Consider the following 21,802-nt stretch of genomic DNA (forward strand, 5'->3'; position numbering starts at 1 on the left):
TTGACCACTTTTTAAGAGTATCGATTTGAAATGAAAGCAAACAGGTAAGAAAATGAACAAGCAATTGGCCATACAGAGGCCTAAAAAATAAAAACTCAATAACCCATGTTTAACAATTTTCAGTAAGCACTTTGGATATAGTTGTGCTACTTCATCTCTAATGCAGGCCATAGACGGGTCGTTTATCGGCCGAATTTTCGTCCGTGTGAAAAATCGGCCGATATTCACGCAGTTAGTGGGGCCAGTCAGTCGGCTGTTTTTTGCGGATCTTCACATTTATTTATCGGTCGTGCTGGAAAATCCACAAAAAACGGCTGTTTTCCGTGGACATTGGTGGCAGCATCGGCAACGGGGCTGACCGATTTTTCGTTTATCGGCCGAAAATTCAGCCGATAAACAGCCCGTCTATGGCCTGCATTCGAAAAAACGTTTTAAACTGCCTCCAAGCAGCTATAAATGATCAGTTGAAATGTACCTGATTCTAAGAGCATCTTGGCAAACATAGGATTGAGAGGAAACTCTGCCATTCGCACACCAAGAGGTTCCGTTAGTCGGCAATGCTTATCCAGACCTGAGAGACAAATTGCAAAAGAAGTTATTCTGGTTATAACAACAACAAGCATTGGTTTGTTCACATTATAAAAGAATCCATTAGGAAAGGTTGAGTATAAAGTATAACAAGCATGCTTTACTGCATATACAGACTGATTTTACTGTTGTGAGTTTAGTAACACTTTAATGTCCATGATTTTCTAATAGAATATTCCAAATACCTGTGATGGTCTGGGGTCCACAAACTTAATATATCAGTTTTGGGTGCAGTACCTAACACTTTACATACAACTAACTCTGCATAAAAGAAGGTGACTTGACTTAAAGGGAACCTGTCAGTAGAAATATGGAGGCTATGATTGGGGACTTTTTTATGACGTTGCATGCTGTGGGACTGTATTCCCTATTTTTTTCTATTTAGGGTCATTGACTCAAAATTTGCAGCCAATGAAGAGTTGGAACACTCGGTATGGACATGCTTGTTTCAGGTAAGTGACTTGTCATTAGGATTAGGATCGCAGACCTGGAATGTACACTGTCATAACAGAAGAGCAATGGCAACTCCCATAATTCCATTTTGGCAGGCTCCCTTTGTGTTTAATATAAAAAGCATTACTATATAATGCAAACTACTTGTTTCAAAGACAGCAAAGATTCATCAAATTAAAGACACTTTTAAGTTTGTTTAAACAGAAATCCTTATGAGATTGTGTAATGGAAAAATACTCAAAATGGCTGCTGGTAACTAAAGGTACCTGCAGCATCCTCCCAAACCTTCCTATTGTAGACTGATGCCAGGCTTTTTGTGCAGGCAAAGCTTCAGCAGTTCCTATAAAACGTCCATTCATCTCTCTCATATATTCCTTTTGGCCAGCAAGCCTGTCCATCAGAGAGATGGACCAACCGGGGTTGTGGGGGCAGGACTCAATATCCAGCTCTGACAGTACTCAGAAGTGCTGGGCCATCGGCTGTCAGAATTCCCCAGTATTCGGCTGTCACAGCAGGGTTTGGGAGGGTTAACAGGTATGCATAGGCACCTCAGGTGCCTGCACTTTACACCTGCAATACTTTTGGGTTTTTCTTTCAAAGCAAAAAGTAAGAAAATCATTAAAGTTGAGCTCCAAGCAAACAGCCAGACAGCTTTGAAGGATCTGTAATTTTGTTCAACCAGTCTTGTGATTACCACACCTCTGCCATATGGCACACACTGGCAGATAACATACACTCTCTTGTTCCACAATGTGGTTTTAGATGTTACACCTCTGACTCCAGTCTACCCAGTAGACCAATAATCACCATCTTCACCTGAGTCCAATTAGCTGAGATGTGATCCATCCAGCAGTAAAGCTGAATCAGGATGTAGAATAGGGATCTTCCTGGCTGTGCAGTGTGGCAGAGATGTATAAAAGCAGATGTATATACACCACAAGACTGACTAAACAAAATTACAAATAAAAAAAAAGTTCCCATTTACGAAAGTGGTTGTAAAAGCTGAAGGTTTTTTACATTAATTATTTCTCTGCATTAGGGTAAAAAAATCTTCTCAGTGCAGTTGTCCCCACTACCAAATACACTATATTGAAAAAAGTATTGGACACCCCTTCAAATCATTGGATTCAGGTGTTCCAATCACCTCCATGGCCACAGGTGTATACAATCAAGCCCTTAGGCATGCAGACTGCTTCTACAAACATTTGTGAAAGAATGGGTCGCTCTCAGGAGCTCAGTGAATTCAAGCGTGGTACCGTGACAGGTTGCAACCTTTGCCATCCGTGACATTTCCTGGCTACTACATATTCCACAGTCAACGGTTAGTGGTATTATAACAAAGTGTAAGCAACTGGGAACAACAGCAACTCAGCCACCAAGTGGTAGGCCACGTAGAATGAGAGTGGGGTCAGCGCAAGTCGCCAACTTTGTGCAGAGTCAATGGCTAAAGACCTCCAAACTTCATGTGGTCTTCAGATTAGCACAACAGTGCGTAGAGAGCTTCATGGAATGGGTTTCCATGGCCGAGCAGCTGCATCCAAGCCTTACATATGTTATTTTATTTTTATTTCAGGTACTTATATAGCGCCGTCAATTTACGCAGCACTTTACATACATGTTTTGTACATTCACATCAGTCCCTAACCCTCAAGGAGCGTACATTCTAAAGTCCCTAACTCACATTCATACATACACATACTAGGGGCAATTTAGACAGGAGCCAATTAACCTACCAGCAGGTCTTTGGAGTGTGGGAGGAAAATGGAGTACCCGGAGGAAACCCACGCAGTCACAGGGAGAACATGCAAACTCCAGGCAGGTGGTGCCGTGGTTGGGATTCGAACCAGCGACCCTCGTACTGCCAGGTGGAAGTGCTAACTATTTAGGCACTGTGCTGCCCCAATATTACATCACCAAGTGCAATGCAAAGTGTCAGATGCAGTGGTGTAAAGCACGCCACCACTGGACTCTAGAGCAGTGGGGACATGTTCTCTGGAGTGATGAATCGCACTTCTCTGTCTGGTAATCTGATGGACATGTCTGGGTTTGGCAGTTGCCAGGAGAACGCTACGTACCTGACTGCATTGTGCCATGTGTAAAGTTTGGTGGAGGGGGGATTATGGTGTGGGGTTGTTTTCAGGAATTGGCCTTGGCCCCTTAGTTTCAGTGAAGGGAACTCTTAAGGCGTCAGCATACCAAGACATTTTGGATAATTTCATACTCCCAACTGTGTGGGAAGAGTTTGGGGATGGCCCCTTCCTGTTGCAACATGACTGCGCACCAGTGCACAAAGCAAGGTCCATAAAGACATGGGTGAGCAGGCAGCCCAGCGCTTTTGGCAATACCTGTGTAAAGTGGCATCAGAATCCGCGTTGGTCCATGCAAACATAAGCTACCAGCACTATATTCTGATACAAAGAATACAAAGCATACATACAAAAAGGATACCGCGGGCATGCACACATGCGTGGTGACGTACACCCTAGCTTCCAAAATGCCCCCAGCCATGTTGGAAGTGGGAACACGCAGATTTTTGCCACTATACATATATATATATCCTCTTTCATGTAAGTGCAATACTTTGGTTTGAATAAACTTTGCTAAGGGTTTTACACTATAGGAAGTTTTGTTGTTCTATGCACATGCCCATTACAGGCTTGATATTGATGATCCGTATGGAGTGGGTGAACGCTGACTGACCTACATTTGGAAGCTGTGGTGGAGGTTGGAGCAGTTGCCTTTTGATCCTATTTGTGCTTTATCTGACCACTCTAACATGATGATCAAATTTATCTTGTAAGCCTCCCTTGAGCACAGAGTCGGGTGACACGTGTTGCACTTGGATGTGTCTGATCACCATATTAATTGAAGATATATGACTGCACTTAAGGATATTTTACACTGAGTGGGTGATATGTGCTGAACCTAGATATAAATGATCATCCAAGTGATTGAAGACATATGATTGTATTTAAGGACTTTTCACAGTGTCCTTTTGCACTGGGACTTATTTATTCATTTCAGTGTTCTTTTTGCTTTTTTTCTTTTTACTGTATCAATTAAGTTATTATATAGTAAGATAGTGTACTTACCTAAGCCCAATCTCAATTCAGCACTGTGCTTGAGAGCAGTTGCTCTCTGCACTCTCTCCTTCCTCATAGGCTCAGAGACAGCAGCAGAAGCCATTGGCTCGCTCTACGGTCAGTCACAACCAGTGAGACGGGAGCAGGGACAGGGACTCGCTCTGTGTGTCAACGGACACACAGAAAATGGCTAGGAAGTGAGCCCATACAAGTGTCCCAATATCAAGTGGCTTGCTAAGGAGGCACTTGGCAGGGAGAGAAGAGCCAGGAGTGCCAGCAGGGGACCCGAGAAGAGGATGATCGGGTCTGCACTGTGCAAAACCATTTCTCAGAGCAGGTAAGTTTGACATGCTTGTTATTTTAAAGAAAAACATTTATTTTTAAGTTTACAATAACTTGAATTTCAACTGTTTGCCTAGATCTCTAATAAAATCTATTTTGTACAGTACCAAAATGTCAGGTATTTTAAAATGTATGAAACATTAGCATTTAAACAGAAGATTACTGATTTACTCTCTTATACAATTTACATTGTAACTTATGTTCCAGAGCCCTTTACAAGAAAAAAAACTCTAAGATATCTGAAAAAGACATTCCCTGGAATTCATAAAGACTATGTTTTTGAAAGTGTAACTTGTAAATTAATTTGGTTTGTGCTGCTCCAATTTTAGAATGCATATGAGACACTTTAGCAAAATCTGTGAGAGTCAGTTTTTCTCTATGTACACCAAAAAGAAAGTTGGCCCTAATTACCTCCACTTTTAGATTTGGTGCATTCAATGCAACATAATGAAAATGTGGAGCATTTTAGAATTTGGTGCACTGCCAGAACCAGAAGTGTTGCAAATGCTTCATGAATTTGGCGCAATACATTAACAAGAGGGATAAATGCCAGAAAAGTGGCTCAGCAGCTTTATTGAATCCCCCCCCCCCCCATTGAATTTTGTTACCTCCTAAGGCATACAGCAGCTCCAGAGCTTGAACCATTGACTGTGCAGGAGGGGGCTGTGCAAATAAAAAAAAAATGACAAAGACAACGCATAAATATGGGATTCAGCATAAAGTGCCCCACAAATTCAGTATATATAATATTTAAATATATATATACATACACACACACACACACACACACACACACACATACAGTATTGCACACATTTTTGTAACTATTTCATTCTCTCTTTTCATGTTACAACACTGAAGAAATGACACTTTGCTGCAATGTAATAAACACACACACACATACATATATACACATGCACAACAGTATATACAAGCTATTTGGATTTTAGCACAGACATGTTTCAGACATGGTTTCATCTCAACACCAAGGCTTAAACTGCCAGATTCCAAGGCAGCAAACGATAAACGATCAGTATATCCCATGTCTTCCCTATTAAGATGCAATAACATCAATATTATTTGCAACTCACCGATAAGAAATGGAAGCGCAAAACATTGTCTATGCCGAGTGCTTTTAGCTGCAAGATCACAGGTGACAGGTTACTTCTCTGCATTTCTGGGATGGTGGAAGGAGGAAGCTTTTGGAAATCCTCCTCTGTGAGGAGCATAAAAAAAATTCAATTAGTAAATCCCAAAAGTGTAAAGAATATAAAAAAAAAAAAAAGCTGAATTCTAGTTAAATACACATATAAAATACACAAACTTCCCAAGATTCTGTCTATTCAGTCCTGTAATTTACACAGCCCAACAACGCAGCACAGTGAAGTGGAATACATCACTTTTCACAGTCATAGGCTATAGAAGGGACTTGAAAGGGAAGATAAAAATGACAGCACATTTTTCACAGTAGAGGTGAAATGGAGCAATGGAATGCGATGAAGTGCAAATAAAAGAGGTAAGTAACAATGTGTTTATTTATGTGCTATGTTTGTCATTGATTGTGTAAGGTTGTGGGGGCAGTCTACTTTAGCCCACCTTGCAATACAGCAGCCCATTGCTGAATGGGCTACCTAATGCACCAAAAAAGGTGCATGTACTATATTATATAACAGAATGCATGGCAATGCCCAGTAGTGAACTACCATGCTTTGTAATGCAGGTGCATTGCTTAGGCCTTTAAAAATTTATTACACCACAGTGCATGTTGACACAGCACTATAAAAACATATAAAAGTGTAGCACCAATCATAAAATAGTGTCACTAACAAAGTCAAAGAAAATATAACAAAAATATATTCAATGTCCATAAAGTAAAAAATTCAGTGAAAAAAAAATTAAATGATGTCCATCCACAACCATAAAGTGCTCTTGCTTGCAGCAAAATGATTTACAAATGCTGTCACCGTCTCCCAGTGAATTAAAAACTCACCAGAAATGATGGTTGCCACTACAACAGCACAAACGCCCTGTGTTTAAACAGAGATTCCACCCCTCTTCTGGGGAGGAGTTTACAGTGCTGACATCATACCGCTGCACGATTCCAGGTTGGCAGGGGCCATCTATGTAAGCTGCCATTTTTTCATTACACTTGATGTTAATTCTATTGAATTTTAGTAAATACTACACTATTGAGAGCTTATTTGCTCCTGGTGAGCTTTATTTCACTGCAGCTCGGCCAGACAGAGCGACATCTGTTAACACCGTCATTTGCAAAGACACGTGCACCTTTAGAATCTCTGTTTAACCACTTGCCGTCCAGCCTATAGTCAAATGATGGCCAAGAGAACCTCTCGTCCCTCCGGGAGGGCGTCATACGAGGTCCTTCCCGGATCGCGCTTTGACCGTGCCTGCAGGGCCGCGCTGTGGCGAGATCTGTCACTGGCCATGTACCTCGGACAAGGCCGATGACAGATCTGTGTACCGGCCCCGTTGCCAGTACCATGTGACCTGCTGTGACCAATCACAGCAGGTCACATGACAGCTGTATACAATGGATGGCTTCCTTTCATGCCATCCATTGTATACAATTGTTTCTACCTGTGAATGGTCACAGTGATCACATGCACAGGCTGGGCCAGTCACAGCAATTCTGTGTCATGTGATTAGCCGTGGCCAATCACAGCTAATCACAACAAAAAAAGCTCAGCAGTAGGTTTGCCCACTGTTCCCCACTGAACAGGTGGATGCACAAGTGGAGCGTACACGAGCACAGTTTTTCTCTATGAGGCGGTCGGATGTAAATGGGCCGCCTGTCTCCAACTGTCACTCGATCCGATAGACGAATGGGGGATGGATCCCCCATCCACCTGATTTTAGCTGATCAGATACAGGCGGGTGTGAATGGAAACATGTCTGGTTACATTTGCCTCCCCATAGAGAACAATAGATGGTCTGATTGGGTCTGCCTGAAAAACAGACAGGTGGATGCAAACAGTCCGCTTGTTGAAAGGGGTCAAAAAGTTGAACATTTATCGGTCTGGTGGGTGGTGAGTCCATTTATTTTACTTTTAAGCAGACTTTAAAGCAGCAATACTATGCAACTATTCCAAGCGTGTCAGATAAGCTGTACTTGAGGCTTTGGTTCTTCTGCCCAGCCACTATGTTACCAAAGGGTCAAAAGGGTGAGTGGGAAGAACCACAGCACAAAGCCAGGGATATATTGTATGCAGATGTGTTGGACAGGACCAGTGCTTGCAATGTTTTTAAAACTGATCATAGGTTGTGAGGTTAAAAAAAAAATTCTCCATTAGTAAGCAAAGCCACTACTACTAGTGAACAGATGAAAGAATCAAAGTGCCCCATGTGTACCAATAATAGGTGCTTATCCATGAACAGAAGAAAATAAGATCATGCAGAATCTTTGAAACTATACTTTTTTTTTTTTTGTCTTTTTTCAGGCCTTGTCAATTATTGCAAACCATTGAGCTGAAGTGTGTACAATTTTTAAAAATGTTTTCATAATTGTTAACAGAAGCCCAAGGAGTTTCTTCTTCCTCTGGAGGAAAAGCGCTGATCAACTTCACAGACATCATTTTTCATTCAACCTAGTTAACTGTGTATTATCAAGCTAGCACATTAGATGTCTCTCTCCTACCTTCTTGAAAGTTCTTTTGGCGTCCGTTGTGTAAATAAGTGAGATCACTGTAACTCCTTATGTGGTGGGTGGGATGGAGGTTTGTACTTTGTACTGCCAACTATAACTTGGTTATAATCATCCTATCATGACTTCAGACAGCTACATGCTGAGCGGTGGAACACATGCATTATTATTTTAAAATTCAAATGTTAAGGCGGGAAAATCGGTTGATTACACCAGCTATTTAAAAGCTGTAAAGTGACACACCTTGGAGTGAGAAGGGTGTGGGAACATGATCCAACAAGTGTACAGCAATGAATGGGATTTTATATCCTGTAAAATCCCAAGACATTTGAATATAGAAGCCTGGGGACACACGTAGGGAGGATGATGGAGTATAGTAAGCCAAGAACATCATAGGAAATCAGAATAATATGCCAACAAGAATATCGAATGCACACAATATATTATCCCAAAATGTCAATGCAGGCTTCAGTTTTTTAAAAATTAGGGAAAAGTCATAAAAATATTTTTCAAAAGGCTCAAGACCTTAGATTTTTGAATATTAGAACCTTTTGTTGTTTAGTTAAATAGTAGCAGTGGCAGTATGACTATTCTACTGGTTGCTTAAACCTCATTAGGACACCAACATTCTCAGGTCAGCCGTCCTGTTGCTGCCATTACAAAGAGGTCTCTTCCTGGTGCATTGAAAATGCAGCAGAATGAATGAGACTGGCCAACTGCACATCCACAGTAAAATCGCCATTCACATTTCTATAGAAAGGCTGTCTTCTATTTGGATTATGAATGGGGAGTCTATTGCCTGAGTGCAACCCACCTGAGAGGCTTTTCATGAGACGATAGTGGGGCTCCCAACATACAGCACAGTGAACCTCTGGGACAGATAAGTGTAGGTTTTGGGGGAGATAGCTACACAACTGTACAAAAGTGCAGCACAAGTGTACAAAAAGTATAATTATCATTTCAGCTGATGCAGTGGATGTTCTCATATTTTACACAGCAGCACGGTTCCCACAACTGTATTAGCAGCTTTTTCACTGACTCAATATGTTGTAATAATTAATCACCTGTATAGAGCCTATAACACTGGCCAGACCGATTTCTTCCACTCCTGCCAGCTCTTTGACTGGCTGAGGCTTGTGACACTGGAACCACGACCAGAGATTCTACCGCTCGTTTGGGGTCATACGCTCTCAACTTGACAAATCCGCAGTCTATAACGAAGGAGATTCCATTTATAGTGATGGATGTCTCTGCAATGTTAGTGGCAACAACTACCTGAAGGGAGAAAGCAATAGGATTATGAAGAAGCAAGGAAACAGTAAAAAAAAAAGAAAAATATACAGAAGAAAAATCAGAAGAATCAGGGACTTAAAGTATACATAAAGTCATACCAACAATTTTGGCTTAAGATAGAGCAGGAAAGGGTTAGGACTCCTGTTAGTTTTTTTTTTTTGCTGTGTCCTTACTAGAGAGATTTACTTTCTCACTTTGACTTGATGACCGTTTGTTGGCTGTTCAGTGACAGCTATCTAAGAGAACACATGCCTTCCATTGGAGAAGATTCTTGTCACTTCCTGCTTGCTGTGTCTTCAAACTGAAAAAGATGTAAAAAATCTCTCCAATGGGAAACAGCAAAAAAAAAAAATAAAAACTGACAGGCATTCCTCACTCTATCCAAAGCAAAAGATGGGTTTAGATATACTCTACCATTATACAAGACTTCATTTTTCCCCACACAGCTCACTCAGCTACATGACCAGATGGCTTCATTTTTTTTCTTGAGGATTCCGAAGTGAGATTTCCTTGCCATAGTTACCACCACTGATCCTGACTATTACCTTAGAGGTTTGAATATATCCCTCCACTTTGGATAGATCGTATATCTCCACTTTCATTATCCATAATAAAAATAATTTAAGAGACATGAGTGGGACTCTTTTGTAATGGCCAATGTAGTTGTGCAGTCTTGGGAACGAAGGCCCAGGGAAATGAACATCAAAGTCCCTTGGGAGACATAGGAAGCTGCCAGGTGCTTTAAAAGAGAAATGTGGGAATTAACAAATAAGCACACATACTCATCTAGATGGATGAAGCACTGATCCAAGCTGCATCTGTCCTCCACCATCATGAAGACCAAAAACTGAGCGGTCAAAGACCGCTTATCACTCAGTTCTTGGTCTGTAGTGGACAGAGAGCAGGTGACTGGCAGTCACTGGCTCTCCACTCTATCCCTCCAGGTGCTCACTGGAGCGCAGGGCTTTGGAGGGGGCAGGAGATGCTGGCTCAGGCAACACGCTGAGAGGCTAAGCCAGCTGCCAGTCAGGCATCTGGGCGGATCACAAAATTAAAGTCGGAATCCCTCCACAGTCGGAACCAACACAGTGACGTCAGCCGACAGTGAACTTCAGCCCGCTATCGGCTGAATCTGGGTCACAGGAGTGCAGAAATAAAGTGCACTCCTTTGACCCACTGGAGAGGTATGGCCAAAAGAGCTTTGGTCATACTTATCCTTTAACGTTTACATGAAGCCAACATTTTTTTTTTTAGTTTTGTAAAGGAGAGGGGAATATATACAACACCCGTCAGAATTAAATAATGTTTTTTGCTATCTGTATCCAAATAAGCAGATTTCCATTCATTTCCCAACAGAGAGACACAACATCAAGTGAGAGAAAATAGCAGGAACAGGTCCCCCTACTGGAAGAGTTGCTAAATATTCCTGTTCTATTGACAACTGTAAAATTTAGCATTTCCGATCACTTTCTGTCCCACTGAAAAATAGAGGCAGCGAACCTTCCCTTTTTGGCAGAAGCTGCCTACATACTGTGTATCGTTCATGATCTTAAAGTCATTTTCATAACCTAGGTATTTTTTTCTGCTCCCCAAAGACCTTTATAGGCACATCAACTGATGCAGCTGACGGACCTATTAAAAAGTCTATGAGGAGAAAGTGTGCAGGTGCCGCCAACACTGATTTTTGCTGCAGGTTTTACAAAGTTGAGCATACCTTCCTGACATTGGTAGAGACCCTTTCAAACACTTTCATTTGTTCAGAGGCAGGAAGTCCTGCGTACATGGGGAGAACGCGGAGGTGTTTCTTCATGCCTGAACGAGCAAGGATACGGGCCTGTTCCACTAGCATGGATACCACACTTTCCACCTCCTCCTGTCAGAGGGAGAAAAGACACAAAATAGTAAACATGCCCGGCTGACACGCAATCAAACATTACAGAACATGTGACAGAACAATACCAATACAATGCAAAACATGAGGGGATTGAGGGCCCTGCTCTTTCGAGCTTACAATCTAGGAGGGAGGGGATGGTGGCACAGGAGGAGATAGCTGTGGGGGATGGAGTGGTAGGAAGAGTGGAGGAGGTCGGCAAGTTAGCAGGGGGTGGGGTAGGCTTCCCTGAAGAGATGGGTTTTCAGGGTGTGCCTAAAGGAGAGGAGAGTAGGTGATAATCTGATGGGTTGGGGCAGGGAGTTCCAGAGGATGGGTGACACCCTGGAGAAGTCCTGGAGGCGGGCATGGGAGGAGGAGACCAGGGAACTAGAGAGAAGGAGGTCTTGTGAGGAGCGGAGTGTGTGTGCTGGGCGGTACTTGGATATTAGGTCAGTGATGTAGTTCGGGGCAGTATGGTGGACGGCTGTGTACATCAGCGTTAGGATTTTGAATTTGATCCGTTGCGCAATCGGAAACCAGTGGAGGGATTTTCAGAGGGGTGTGGCGGAGACGGAGCGGTTGGAAAGGTGAATGAGTCCGGCAGCCGTATTCAGGATCGACTGAAGCGGGGATAGCCAGCGGCAAGGCAGGCCAGTTAGGAGGGAGTTGCAGTAGTCGAGTCGTGATATGATGAGGGAGTGGATGAGCTGTTTAGGGGTTTCTGGAGTTAGGAACGTGAGGATTTTGGCGATGTTGCGGAGGTGGAGTCTGCATGAGTTAGTTAAAGATTGGATTTGGGGCTGGAAGGATAGGTTGGAGTCCAGAATGACACCAAGTACTCTGGCCTGCAGGGCGGGTTTGATGGTGGCGTTGTTGGATGTGATAGAGAAGTCAATGGGGGGTAGTGTCCGGGCTGGGGGGAAGACAAGAAACTCGGTTTTGGAGAGGTTCGGTTTAAGGAAGTGAAGAAAATGCAGGACATTCTCTGTTTGGCTCCCAAGCTGAGCGGCCAACCTCCTGTGTTCAGAATGTATCAGGCTAGCTTGTCAGCGTGGGACCAGGAAGCAAATGTAGATCACTGAATCCCAGTGTTCACTTCACAGGGGCATCAGTCAGGTATGGTATACACATTGTTATATTGGTCCAAGCTGGACCAATGTAACTATGCATAAATATACCATTCATCTTTAAGCAAATGCATGCTAAAAGAAAATGCTAACAAACATTTATTTCTTCTCAAAGTCATCGCAGTATTCTCCTTGAAAATGTCCTTATCTGCTTTCCTCTCAAGAAAGACAGAGCCCCGTTTGTTCAAACATTCTCCAGGGTCAGCATTTTCTCACTAGACTGAGAAGCTGGTTCAGAAATGACACCGGCCTGTAATTTCTGGTGTCTGTGCAGTTCTTGGTTGTGATCACAAAAGTCAGACACAGCCCTGCTGCAGCCTCTAAGTGACTTGCTACAAAATTATAATGTTGAGGTATGGTAACTGAAGCAGAGGAGAGAGGAAAAGCTTCCTTCTGCCTGCAGCAAACAGATGACATAATTTCCTAAGCAAAATCTCTGAACTGGAGCCCAGGAATAGCTTTTTAATGATAAATGATACAGCCTTTAAAAAGGAAAAAAAAAAAAAAAGTCTCAGAGAGGAATAATAAAGATGCACAGATCCACTGAATGGAAAAAGTAGAAGCAGGGTAATGCATGCACTAAGGCTCCTCAGGAACCGCTTTTTCTCCAGCCACGTGAACAATGAGCAACAGAGTAGTGACGTCACTCCAATCTTCAATCTCACTCCAAATCTCGTGAGACTAGCAGTCAGTCAATCAGTAATTAGATATTACACTGCAGATACTATATAGCTACGATACTGCTATTTTAAGGATGAATTCATGACAAACAGGTAGATTTTCAGGGTACTACTTATGAACAATAAACATCTCTTGACATTCCTTATAACAAAACAAAATGCTAACTTTTTGAGTGCAGACCTATTTTAAAGACTGTGTTTAAAAAGCCATGTACAGGTGAAACTCGAAAAATTAGAATATCGTGCAAAAGTTCATTTATTTCAGTAATACAACTTAAAAGGTGAAACTAATATATGAGATAGACTCATTACATGCAAAGCAAGATAGTTCAAGCCGTGATTTGTCATAATTGTGATGATTATGGCTTACAGCTCATGAAAACCCCAAATCCACAATCTCAGAAAATTAGATTACATGCAATCAATAAAACAAGGATTGTACATAGAACAACATCGGACCTCTGAAAAGTATAAGTATGCATATGTACTCAGTAATTGGTTTGGGCCCCTTTTGCAGCAATTACTGCCTCTATGCAGTTTGGCATGGAAGCTATCAGCCTCTGGCACTGCTGAGGTGTTATGGAAGACCAGGATGCTTCAATAGCGGCCTTCAGCTCTTCTGCATTGTTCGGTCTCATGTCTCTCATCTTTCTCTTGGCAATGCCACATTGATTCTCTATGGGGTTCAGGTCAGGCAAGTTTGTTAGCCAATTAAGCACAGTAATCCCACGGTCATTAAACCAGGTTTTGGTGCTTTTGGCAGTGTTGGCAGGTGCCAAGTCCTGCTGGAAAATGAAGTCAGCATCCCCATAAAGCTCGTCTGCGGAAGGAAGCATGAAGTGCTCCAAAATCTCCTGGTAGACGGCTGCGTTGACCCTGGACTTAATGAAGCACAGTGGACCAACACCAGCAGATGCCATGGCTCCCCAAATCAACACAGACTGTGGAAACTTCACACTGGACTTCAAGCATCTTGCAGTGTGTGCCTCTCCATTCTTCCTCCATACTCGGGGTCCTTGGTTTCCAAATGAGATGCAAAAGTTGCTCTCATCAAAAAAGAGGACTTTGGACCACTGAGCAACAGACCAGGTCTGTGTTTCTTTAGCCCAGGTAAGACGCTTCTGACCTTGTTTGTTGTTCAGGAGCGGCTTGACAAGAGGAATACGACATTTGAAGCCCATGTCCAGGATCCGTCTGTGTGTGTGTGTGTGGTAGCTCTTGATGCACTGACTTCAGCCTCAGCCCAATCCTTGTGAAAGTCCCCAACACTTTTGAATGGCCTATTCCTGACAATCCTCTCCAGGCTGCGGTCATCCCTGCTGCTTGTGCACCTTTTTCTTCCACACTTTTCCCTTCCACATAACTTTCTATTAATGTGCTTTGATACAGCACTTTGGGAACATCCAACTTCTTTTGCAATTACCTTTTGAGGCTTTCCCTCCTTATGGAGGGTGTCAATGATGGTTTTCTGAACAACTGTCAGGTCAGCAGTCTTTCCCATGATTGTGATTCCTACTGAACCAGACAGAGACCATTTAAAGGCTCAGGAACCCTTTGCAGGTGTTATGGCTTAATTAGCTGATTAGAGTGGGACACTTTGAGCCTAGAATATTGCACCTTTTCACAATATTCTCATTTTCTGAGATTGTGGATTTGGGGTTTTCATGAGCTGTAAGCCATAATCATCACAATTATGACAAATCACGGCTTGAACTATCTTGCTTTGCATGTAATGAGTCTATCTCATATATTAGTTTCACCTTTTAAGTTGCATTACTGAAATAAATGAACTTTTGTACGATATTCTAATTTTTTGAGTTTCACCTATATGTGCAGTGTGTTCTCCACCTTTTCCAGCAGTGGCTCAGCTCAGTGTTGCTGGAAAAGCGGAGAAAGAGCATGCACTGAAAAAGGAAGCTCACTCGGTCCTACAATGTTGGGAGCAAACACCAAGGGCTGCTGTGTCCTGCAACTAAAGCAGAAGTAGTGCCAAAGCTCTTTTGGCCCTACTTCAACTGTGGGTCACAGGAGTAGACTTAGTTCTGCTAAAGTCCGCTGTCAGCTGATGTCACAGAGCCGGGATTAAAGTCGGGATCTTTCCAGAGCCTGGACCTGCAGTTCAGCAAGCCGCTGAGAGCCTGAACCAGCCACTTCGGTCCCCTCCACAGTCCAGGGCTCCAGTGAGTGCTGGAGGGGTAGAGCAGAGAGCTGGTGACTAACTGTCACCAGCTCTCTGCTCACTGAAGACCAAGAACTTTTGATCGCTTAGAGCCAGTGGTGGACAGCTGGGATCGGTGCTGCAGCCATCTAGCTAAGTAGGAATATTTGATTTTTTTCAATTCCCAAACTTCATTTTTAGCCCAGAATGTTGAAATATATACAATGAAGAATTTCTAGCAGGCTGAATGGGAAACAGAAGTAGCCTTCAGGTATAGCATTTGTATCAAATTATATTTTAACAAATCGCACAATGCATTTAAAACTACTGGGGCCCCTTGTCTGCATAGGCAATTTTTGTAAATGGTGAACTTAGCCTTTATGTCTGCTTTAGCCCAAAAGACTAAAAATCCTTTTGAATACATCAAAGCCAGTATTTATTGCCATCTGAGCTCTAGAGAAGAGCCCTGGTCTAAAAAAAACAAACAAAATCTCGTTTAGTTTCCAATTGGATTTAATATCGTGATCTCATAGCAATGCAGCCTCATGTTCTGATGCTGGGAGGCTGTTCATATGAAATTAACAGATATCCTAAACCACACCCAAAAAACTTCTTGTCTGTGCCCATCCTGCTTTAATATCACTGGAAGCCATTTGACTGGTAGCTTGCACAGATCCCGCCATCGCATAATCAAGACTGACACATAAAGGTAATTATTGTTACGATTGGTTCATTATGTACTTAGCTATGAAAAGCAAAAGAGAAGGAGTGTTCAGTCAAATGATCCTAAATATTATTAATGTTACAAGCACAGGGATCCTTTTCTTCTAAAATTACATTGTATTCAGTTTAATTGCAAAAAAGCATAGCAGAGATCTTTAAAGTGTTACTAAACCTACAACAGTAAAATCAGTCTGTATATGCAGCAAAGCATGCTTTTTATACTCACTGTGGAACCTAAGCGGTGAATCCTCTGCATTATGTAAAAAGGATGTTTGATGATGTCTTCCCTGATCCTCCCCCCTTCTTCTACTGTCCCCAACATATCTACTGATAGAACAGAGGTTTGGGGACAAGCTACACATGCTCAGTTTGGTGTGTACTGCTAGAGTTTTGTTTTTCTTGGGAGAGTGCATGTGATTAGCACAGGGCCAATCAGCACTGTCCAGAGGGTCCCTCAGGGGAGAATGAAAAATTCTCCTACAAGCTCTAACCAGTGCTCTGCTGGACACTGATAGAAGTCACAAGACTGCTATATACTGCTGATGAGAAAAGCTATTTAGCAGTTTATATTTACTAAAAATAATTGCCTTTCCATGTTGTGTATACTGTGGGACACCAGACGTAGTGAATGCAGGGTCCTGGGTTTAGTAACACTTTAAAAAAGAAGACATTTTGCATTTTTAAAATGCAAAAGTCTTACCTTAAAGCATGCATAGCTAGGAAAAAATCTTTAGATCATCCCTGTGATCCTAGTTTCACCTTGTTGTTATGGGCTTGTCTCCCATGACTTTGCCTGCCCAAATGCTAGGATTGTGTCTTGAAAGTCAATAGGATTTGGTGAAAACTTACTTTTTTTTTTTTTTTTAGCCCCAAAGGAAGCCTTCACTAACAAAGTAAAACAGGTGTCAGAAAGGAGCATTTTCTGGCTAACGTAGGCCATAGCAGTAATTTTGTTAAGCCTGCACTGAATAGGACTTTTGCAAAGGAAAAAGCTGCATTTGAGGTCCTGTGTATGGACTATATTTTATGCTGTAAACCCTTGGAGTATAAGAGCGGCCTGTGTCCTAGCAACAGAGGATGCTAGGCAGCTTCCTTGAGAAGCTACCTGCATCCTAGAAACAGGGCTATTTAAGCTGTATGTATGTAAAAATTGATCAAAAGTTACATGCATACAACATACAAAACACTTTTTACGCAGGATCTTGTTACTATCTTCTTCCAAGCAAAATTCTGCATACTAGTTGCCGTATTCTCATACAACCATGTGTATGAACCCTTAGAGAGATTCTGTTAGGAAAGGGGTTGCTGCTACGGGTATGAAGAGAAGAGCAAGTACCCAAAGCAGCTACCCATACCATTTTTATCATGGATGAATCTTGGGCCCTTCCAATGGGCAAAGCACAAACACTTTCAGGTAGTTTCTGATCTTGTTGCTAAGCCAAATTCCCCCCCCCCCCTCCCCACACAGACACACACACACACTTTTCCTGGTCTATCACTACAATGGGCAGCTACCGGTCTATAGGAATGTGCAGCTACCAGTCCATAGGAATGTGCAGAATTTTGCAAGGGGTTGACAAGGTTCAGGAAGTGCAACAGCTGTGCTTGTGAAAATGATCTGAGACACTTCTAGGTGTCTGCACTTGAAACCTGCAGCAGTCTCTTATTTTAGCCCTCTCAAAAACTCATTTTAAAAGGGACTAAACTCCAAACACTGACTAAATAGTCTTTGTTTAAAGAAGATAGGAAATACTTTCCCGCTCCCTATATCACCAAACATTGCTCTAATGCTGTGAAGTCGCTGCTTGAGGATTAGAGTAACATTCAATGGTGCAGGCAGCAGAGAGGAAAGTATTTATCATCTACTTTATAATGAGGCCTTTTATTCAGAGAATACGTTTAGCAACTTCGTCACTTTCAGTGTGAATCATCTTTTCACCTTTTCATAAGTGTGTCATACCTGGCCAGTTAGAAAAGCAAGAATATCTCCATCTATGTCACTTTGATGGATCTTCATCACCGTCTGTACTGTAGACTTCAAGTAATCTGGAACAGGGCTGATGAAAAAAAGTTGGATAAAGAGAGAAGATTGAAACAAATGATAAAAATGAATAGACAGGGAAATCTGTGATAAAAAGGAAGAAAGGAAGATCCTGACCTTTGAGTATAGAAAATATCCACAGGGAATGTCCTCCCTTCCACTGTGAGGATGGCACATGTGTCTCTGTTGGGATCATTGGTGTCATTCTGATTGAAGAACGCCTTGAATTTCTGTATAAGGGGTGATATTTGCTGTTAGGTTTAGTACACAGATATTCAGAGAAGACAGAGAAGGCTAACCATTTCCCTCCTTTAGCAAACAATTATAGGATCACATCAACTATCTCATGTTTTTTGTTGTTTTGTAAGTGGTTTCCCAAGAAAGTAACACCACATTCTCACAAAACTTCTATGATTGTCATGATTAACAGTGCTTACTCATGGCATCTATGTTTAAAGCAAAGGCACTCAACCTTTTAAAGAGCATGGGCCACTTATGTGATTTGGTAACCAGTCATGGCCCACAATGAAATTAAATGGTTCAGAATTTCAAATTTATTTTTAATAGTATAATGAACATTTTAAACAAAAAGGATAATCATTTTCTGTGGGACCAATGTCCCAATGTGTTTATCTGCTGTTTAATCACAATTACAAAAATCAATTTTTTTTATTATTAACCGGATCACCAGTAATCTCACGCTTGCGGTCAGATGTGGCCAGCCAAAAAAGCTACGAACCAGTGTTGCATCCTTCACTCTATCAGGGTCTTTACAGCCATCCCTTGAATTGCTAAAATAAGGACTGTTTACAATCTAAACAAAAATAACAGACAAGGGAAGCGCATGCCCTAGTAGTGCAATAAACCTCTTTATTAAGCAAAGATAAAATGACACATAATGCACTCGCTTGCTACCGGAATGACACCAAGCACAACTGTGAGAATGCACCTTCGGAACCCCTGTATGGATGCCACTAGATGTAATTCACTTGGCTAAAGGCTCCTCTCCACATGTCTGTGTGTAAGGAAGAAAAGAGAAAAGTGCAGAGCTGGCCACAATCTCGTCTTGTGTATAGCAGTCTTCAGGATTATGGAGGGCCAGCAATCATTGAGTAGGGCAGCGTACACTGGAAGGAGGCTGTGCATGTTACAATGCGTTTCAGGGGCATGACCTAATTTTTCAAGTATCCTTTCTTCCTTTATCTTTACTTAATAAAAGAAGGTTATTGCACTAGGGCAGTGGTGGGCAACCTTTTTTTTCAACTGAGCCAAATCTTGCCAAAACCACGATTGAAATTTATTTTGAGAGCCACATTTTTAAAACTGAAAATACATCTCCCATATAGTAATTCATCCCCCATAGTAATTCATCCCCCATATAGTAATTCATCCCCCATATAGTAATTCATCCCCCATAGTAATTAATCCCCCATAGTAATTCATCCCCCCTATAGTAATTCATTCCCCATATAGTAATTCATTCCCCATAGTAATTCATCCCCCATAGTAATTCATCCCCCATATAGTAATTCATCCCCCATAGTAATTCATCCCCCATAGTAATTCATCCCCCATATAGTAATTCATTCCCCATATAGTAATTCATTCCCCATATAGTAATTCATTCCCCATATAGTAATTCATTCCCCATATAGTAAGTCCCCCCCCATAGTAATTCATCCCCCATATAGTAATTCATCCCCCATAGTAATTCATCCCCCATAGTAATTCATCCCCCATATAGTAATTCATCCCCTATAGTAATTCATCCCCCATATAGTAATTCATCCCCCATATAGTAATTCATCCCCCATATAGTAATTCATCCCCCATAGTAATTCATCCCCCATATAGTAATTCATCCCCCATAGTAATTCATCCCCCATAGTAATTCATCCCCCATATAGTAATTCATCCCCCATATAGTAATTCATCCCCCATATAGTAATTCATCCCCCATAGTAATTCATCCCCCATAGTAATTCATCCCCCATAGTAATTCATCCCCCATATAGTAATTCACCCCCCCTATAGTAATTCATCCCCCCTATAGTAATTCATTCCCCATATAGTAATTCATCCCCCCTATAGTAATTCATTCCCCATAGTAATTCATTCCCCATAGTAATTCATCCCCCATAGTAATTCATCCCCCATATAGTAATTCATCCCCCCTATAGTAATTCATCCCCCCTATAGTAATTCATCCCCCCTATAGTAATTCATCCCCCATATAGTAATTCATTCCCCATATAGTAAGCCCCCCCCCCCATAGTAATTCATCCCCCATATAGTAATTCATCCCCCATAGTAATTCATCCCCCATATAGTAATTCATCCCCCATAGTAATTCATCCCCCATAGTAATTCATCCCCCATAGTAATTCATCCCCCATAGTAATTCATCCCCCATAATAATTCATCCCCCATAGTAATTCATCCCCCCTATAGTAATTCATCCCCCATATAGTAATTCATCCCCCATATAGTAATTCATCCCCCATATAGTAATTCATCCCCCATATAGTAATTCATCCCCCATATAGTAATTCATCCCCCATATAGTAATTCATCCCCCATAGTGTAATTTATCCCCCATAGTGTAATTTATCCCCCATAGTGTAATTCATCCCCCATATAGTAATTCATCCCCCATATAGTAATTCATCCCCCATATAGTAATTCATCCCCCATATAGTAATTCATCCCCCATATAGTAATTCATCCCCCATAGTAATTCATCCCCCATATAGTAATTCATCCCCCATATAGTAATTCATCCCCCATATAGTAATTCATTCCCCATAGTAATTCATCCCCCATATAGTAATTCATCCCCCCTATAGTAATTCATCCCCCATATAGTAATTCATCCCCCATAGTAATTCATCCCCCATATAGTAAGCCCCCCCCCCATAGTAATTCATCCCCCATATAGTAATTCATCCCCCATAGTAATTCATCCCCCATATAGTAATTCATTCCCCATATAGTAATTCATCCCCCATATAGTAAGTCCCCCCTGTGTCAATTCACTTACCTTTGCTCCGCGCGTTCCTCTCGCTGTGTTCCCGCGCCGTTCTGGTCTTCAGGGCGGACTGTGAGAGGAGAGGAGTTCGTCACGCTGCCCCGCCTACATCCTGGCTGCCCCGCCTACATCCTGACAGCTGCAGAGTCCTGACTTTTGGGGCGGCCGCCCGAGAGGAGGGAGGGGAGGGTGGCGGCCGCCCGAGAGGAGGGAGGGGAGGGGGCGCTCGGCACACATAAGAGCCGCATTTAAGTTTGTAAAGAGCCGCATGTGGCTCGCGAGCCGCGGCTTGCCGACCACTGCACTAGGGCATACACTTTCCTGGTCCGTTGCTTTTTACATTTTTTATTAATTGATAATCATATTAGATTTGAGGTCGTGGGCCACATCAGGCAGCTCCATGGGCCACAGGCTGAGCGTGCCTGGTTTAAATCACTAGATAAACAAAAAAAAAAAACTGTAGAGTCATGAGTGCTTGAGTCATGAGTGTTTCTGCATTTGTCTCTGCAAGGACAAAAAGAAAAACATTGTGTTCTATGTGCCCTGTTCACATCACAACACTGGTATCATGTGCTTTTACTTCTGGGCAGGTAAAAACTCATGACAGCAGCTTTGCAATGTGAACGAGGCATATAGAAAACAATGGGTTTTTTGTGTCCTTGCAAAGACTTATGTTATAAAAACACAGGTCTCTGTACATGGTGTGAACAAGACCAAAATATTCTATGCAAGACAAATATGGACATTTTTCC

The 21,802-nt window shown here is 42.1% G+C and overlaps 1 protein-coding gene across 1 annotated transcript in view; it reads right to left on the reverse strand.

Moving 5' to 3' along the window:
* Positions 1-21,802, reverse strand: part of DHX35 (DEAH-box helicase 35) — a 62,706-nt gene that overhangs the window by 12,717 nt on the left and 28,187 nt on the right. Inside the window, exons 9-15 of the mRNA XM_089673303.1 lie at positions 18,140-18,252; positions 17,942-18,038; positions 11,135-11,293; positions 9,192-9,402; positions 5,558-5,682; positions 5,075-5,129; positions 476-571 (exon numbers count right to left, since the gene is read on the reverse strand). Coding sequence (XP_089529429.1) covers positions 476-571; positions 5,075-5,129; positions 5,558-5,682; positions 9,192-9,402; positions 11,135-11,293; positions 17,942-18,038; positions 18,140-18,252 — 856 coding nt within the window. The remainder of the gene's footprint in view (positions 1-475; positions 572-5,074; positions 5,130-5,557; positions 5,683-9,191; positions 9,403-11,134; positions 11,294-17,941; positions 18,039-18,139; positions 18,253-21,802) is intronic.

This window comes from Staurois parvus, unplaced genomic scaffold (genome assembly GCF_062004578.1).
Source record: "Staurois parvus isolate SC_StPar_1 unplaced genomic scaffold, SC_StPar_1.0 ptg000137l, whole genome shotgun sequence".
NCBI lineage: Eukaryota > Metazoa > Chordata > Amphibia > Anura > Ranidae > Staurois > Staurois parvus.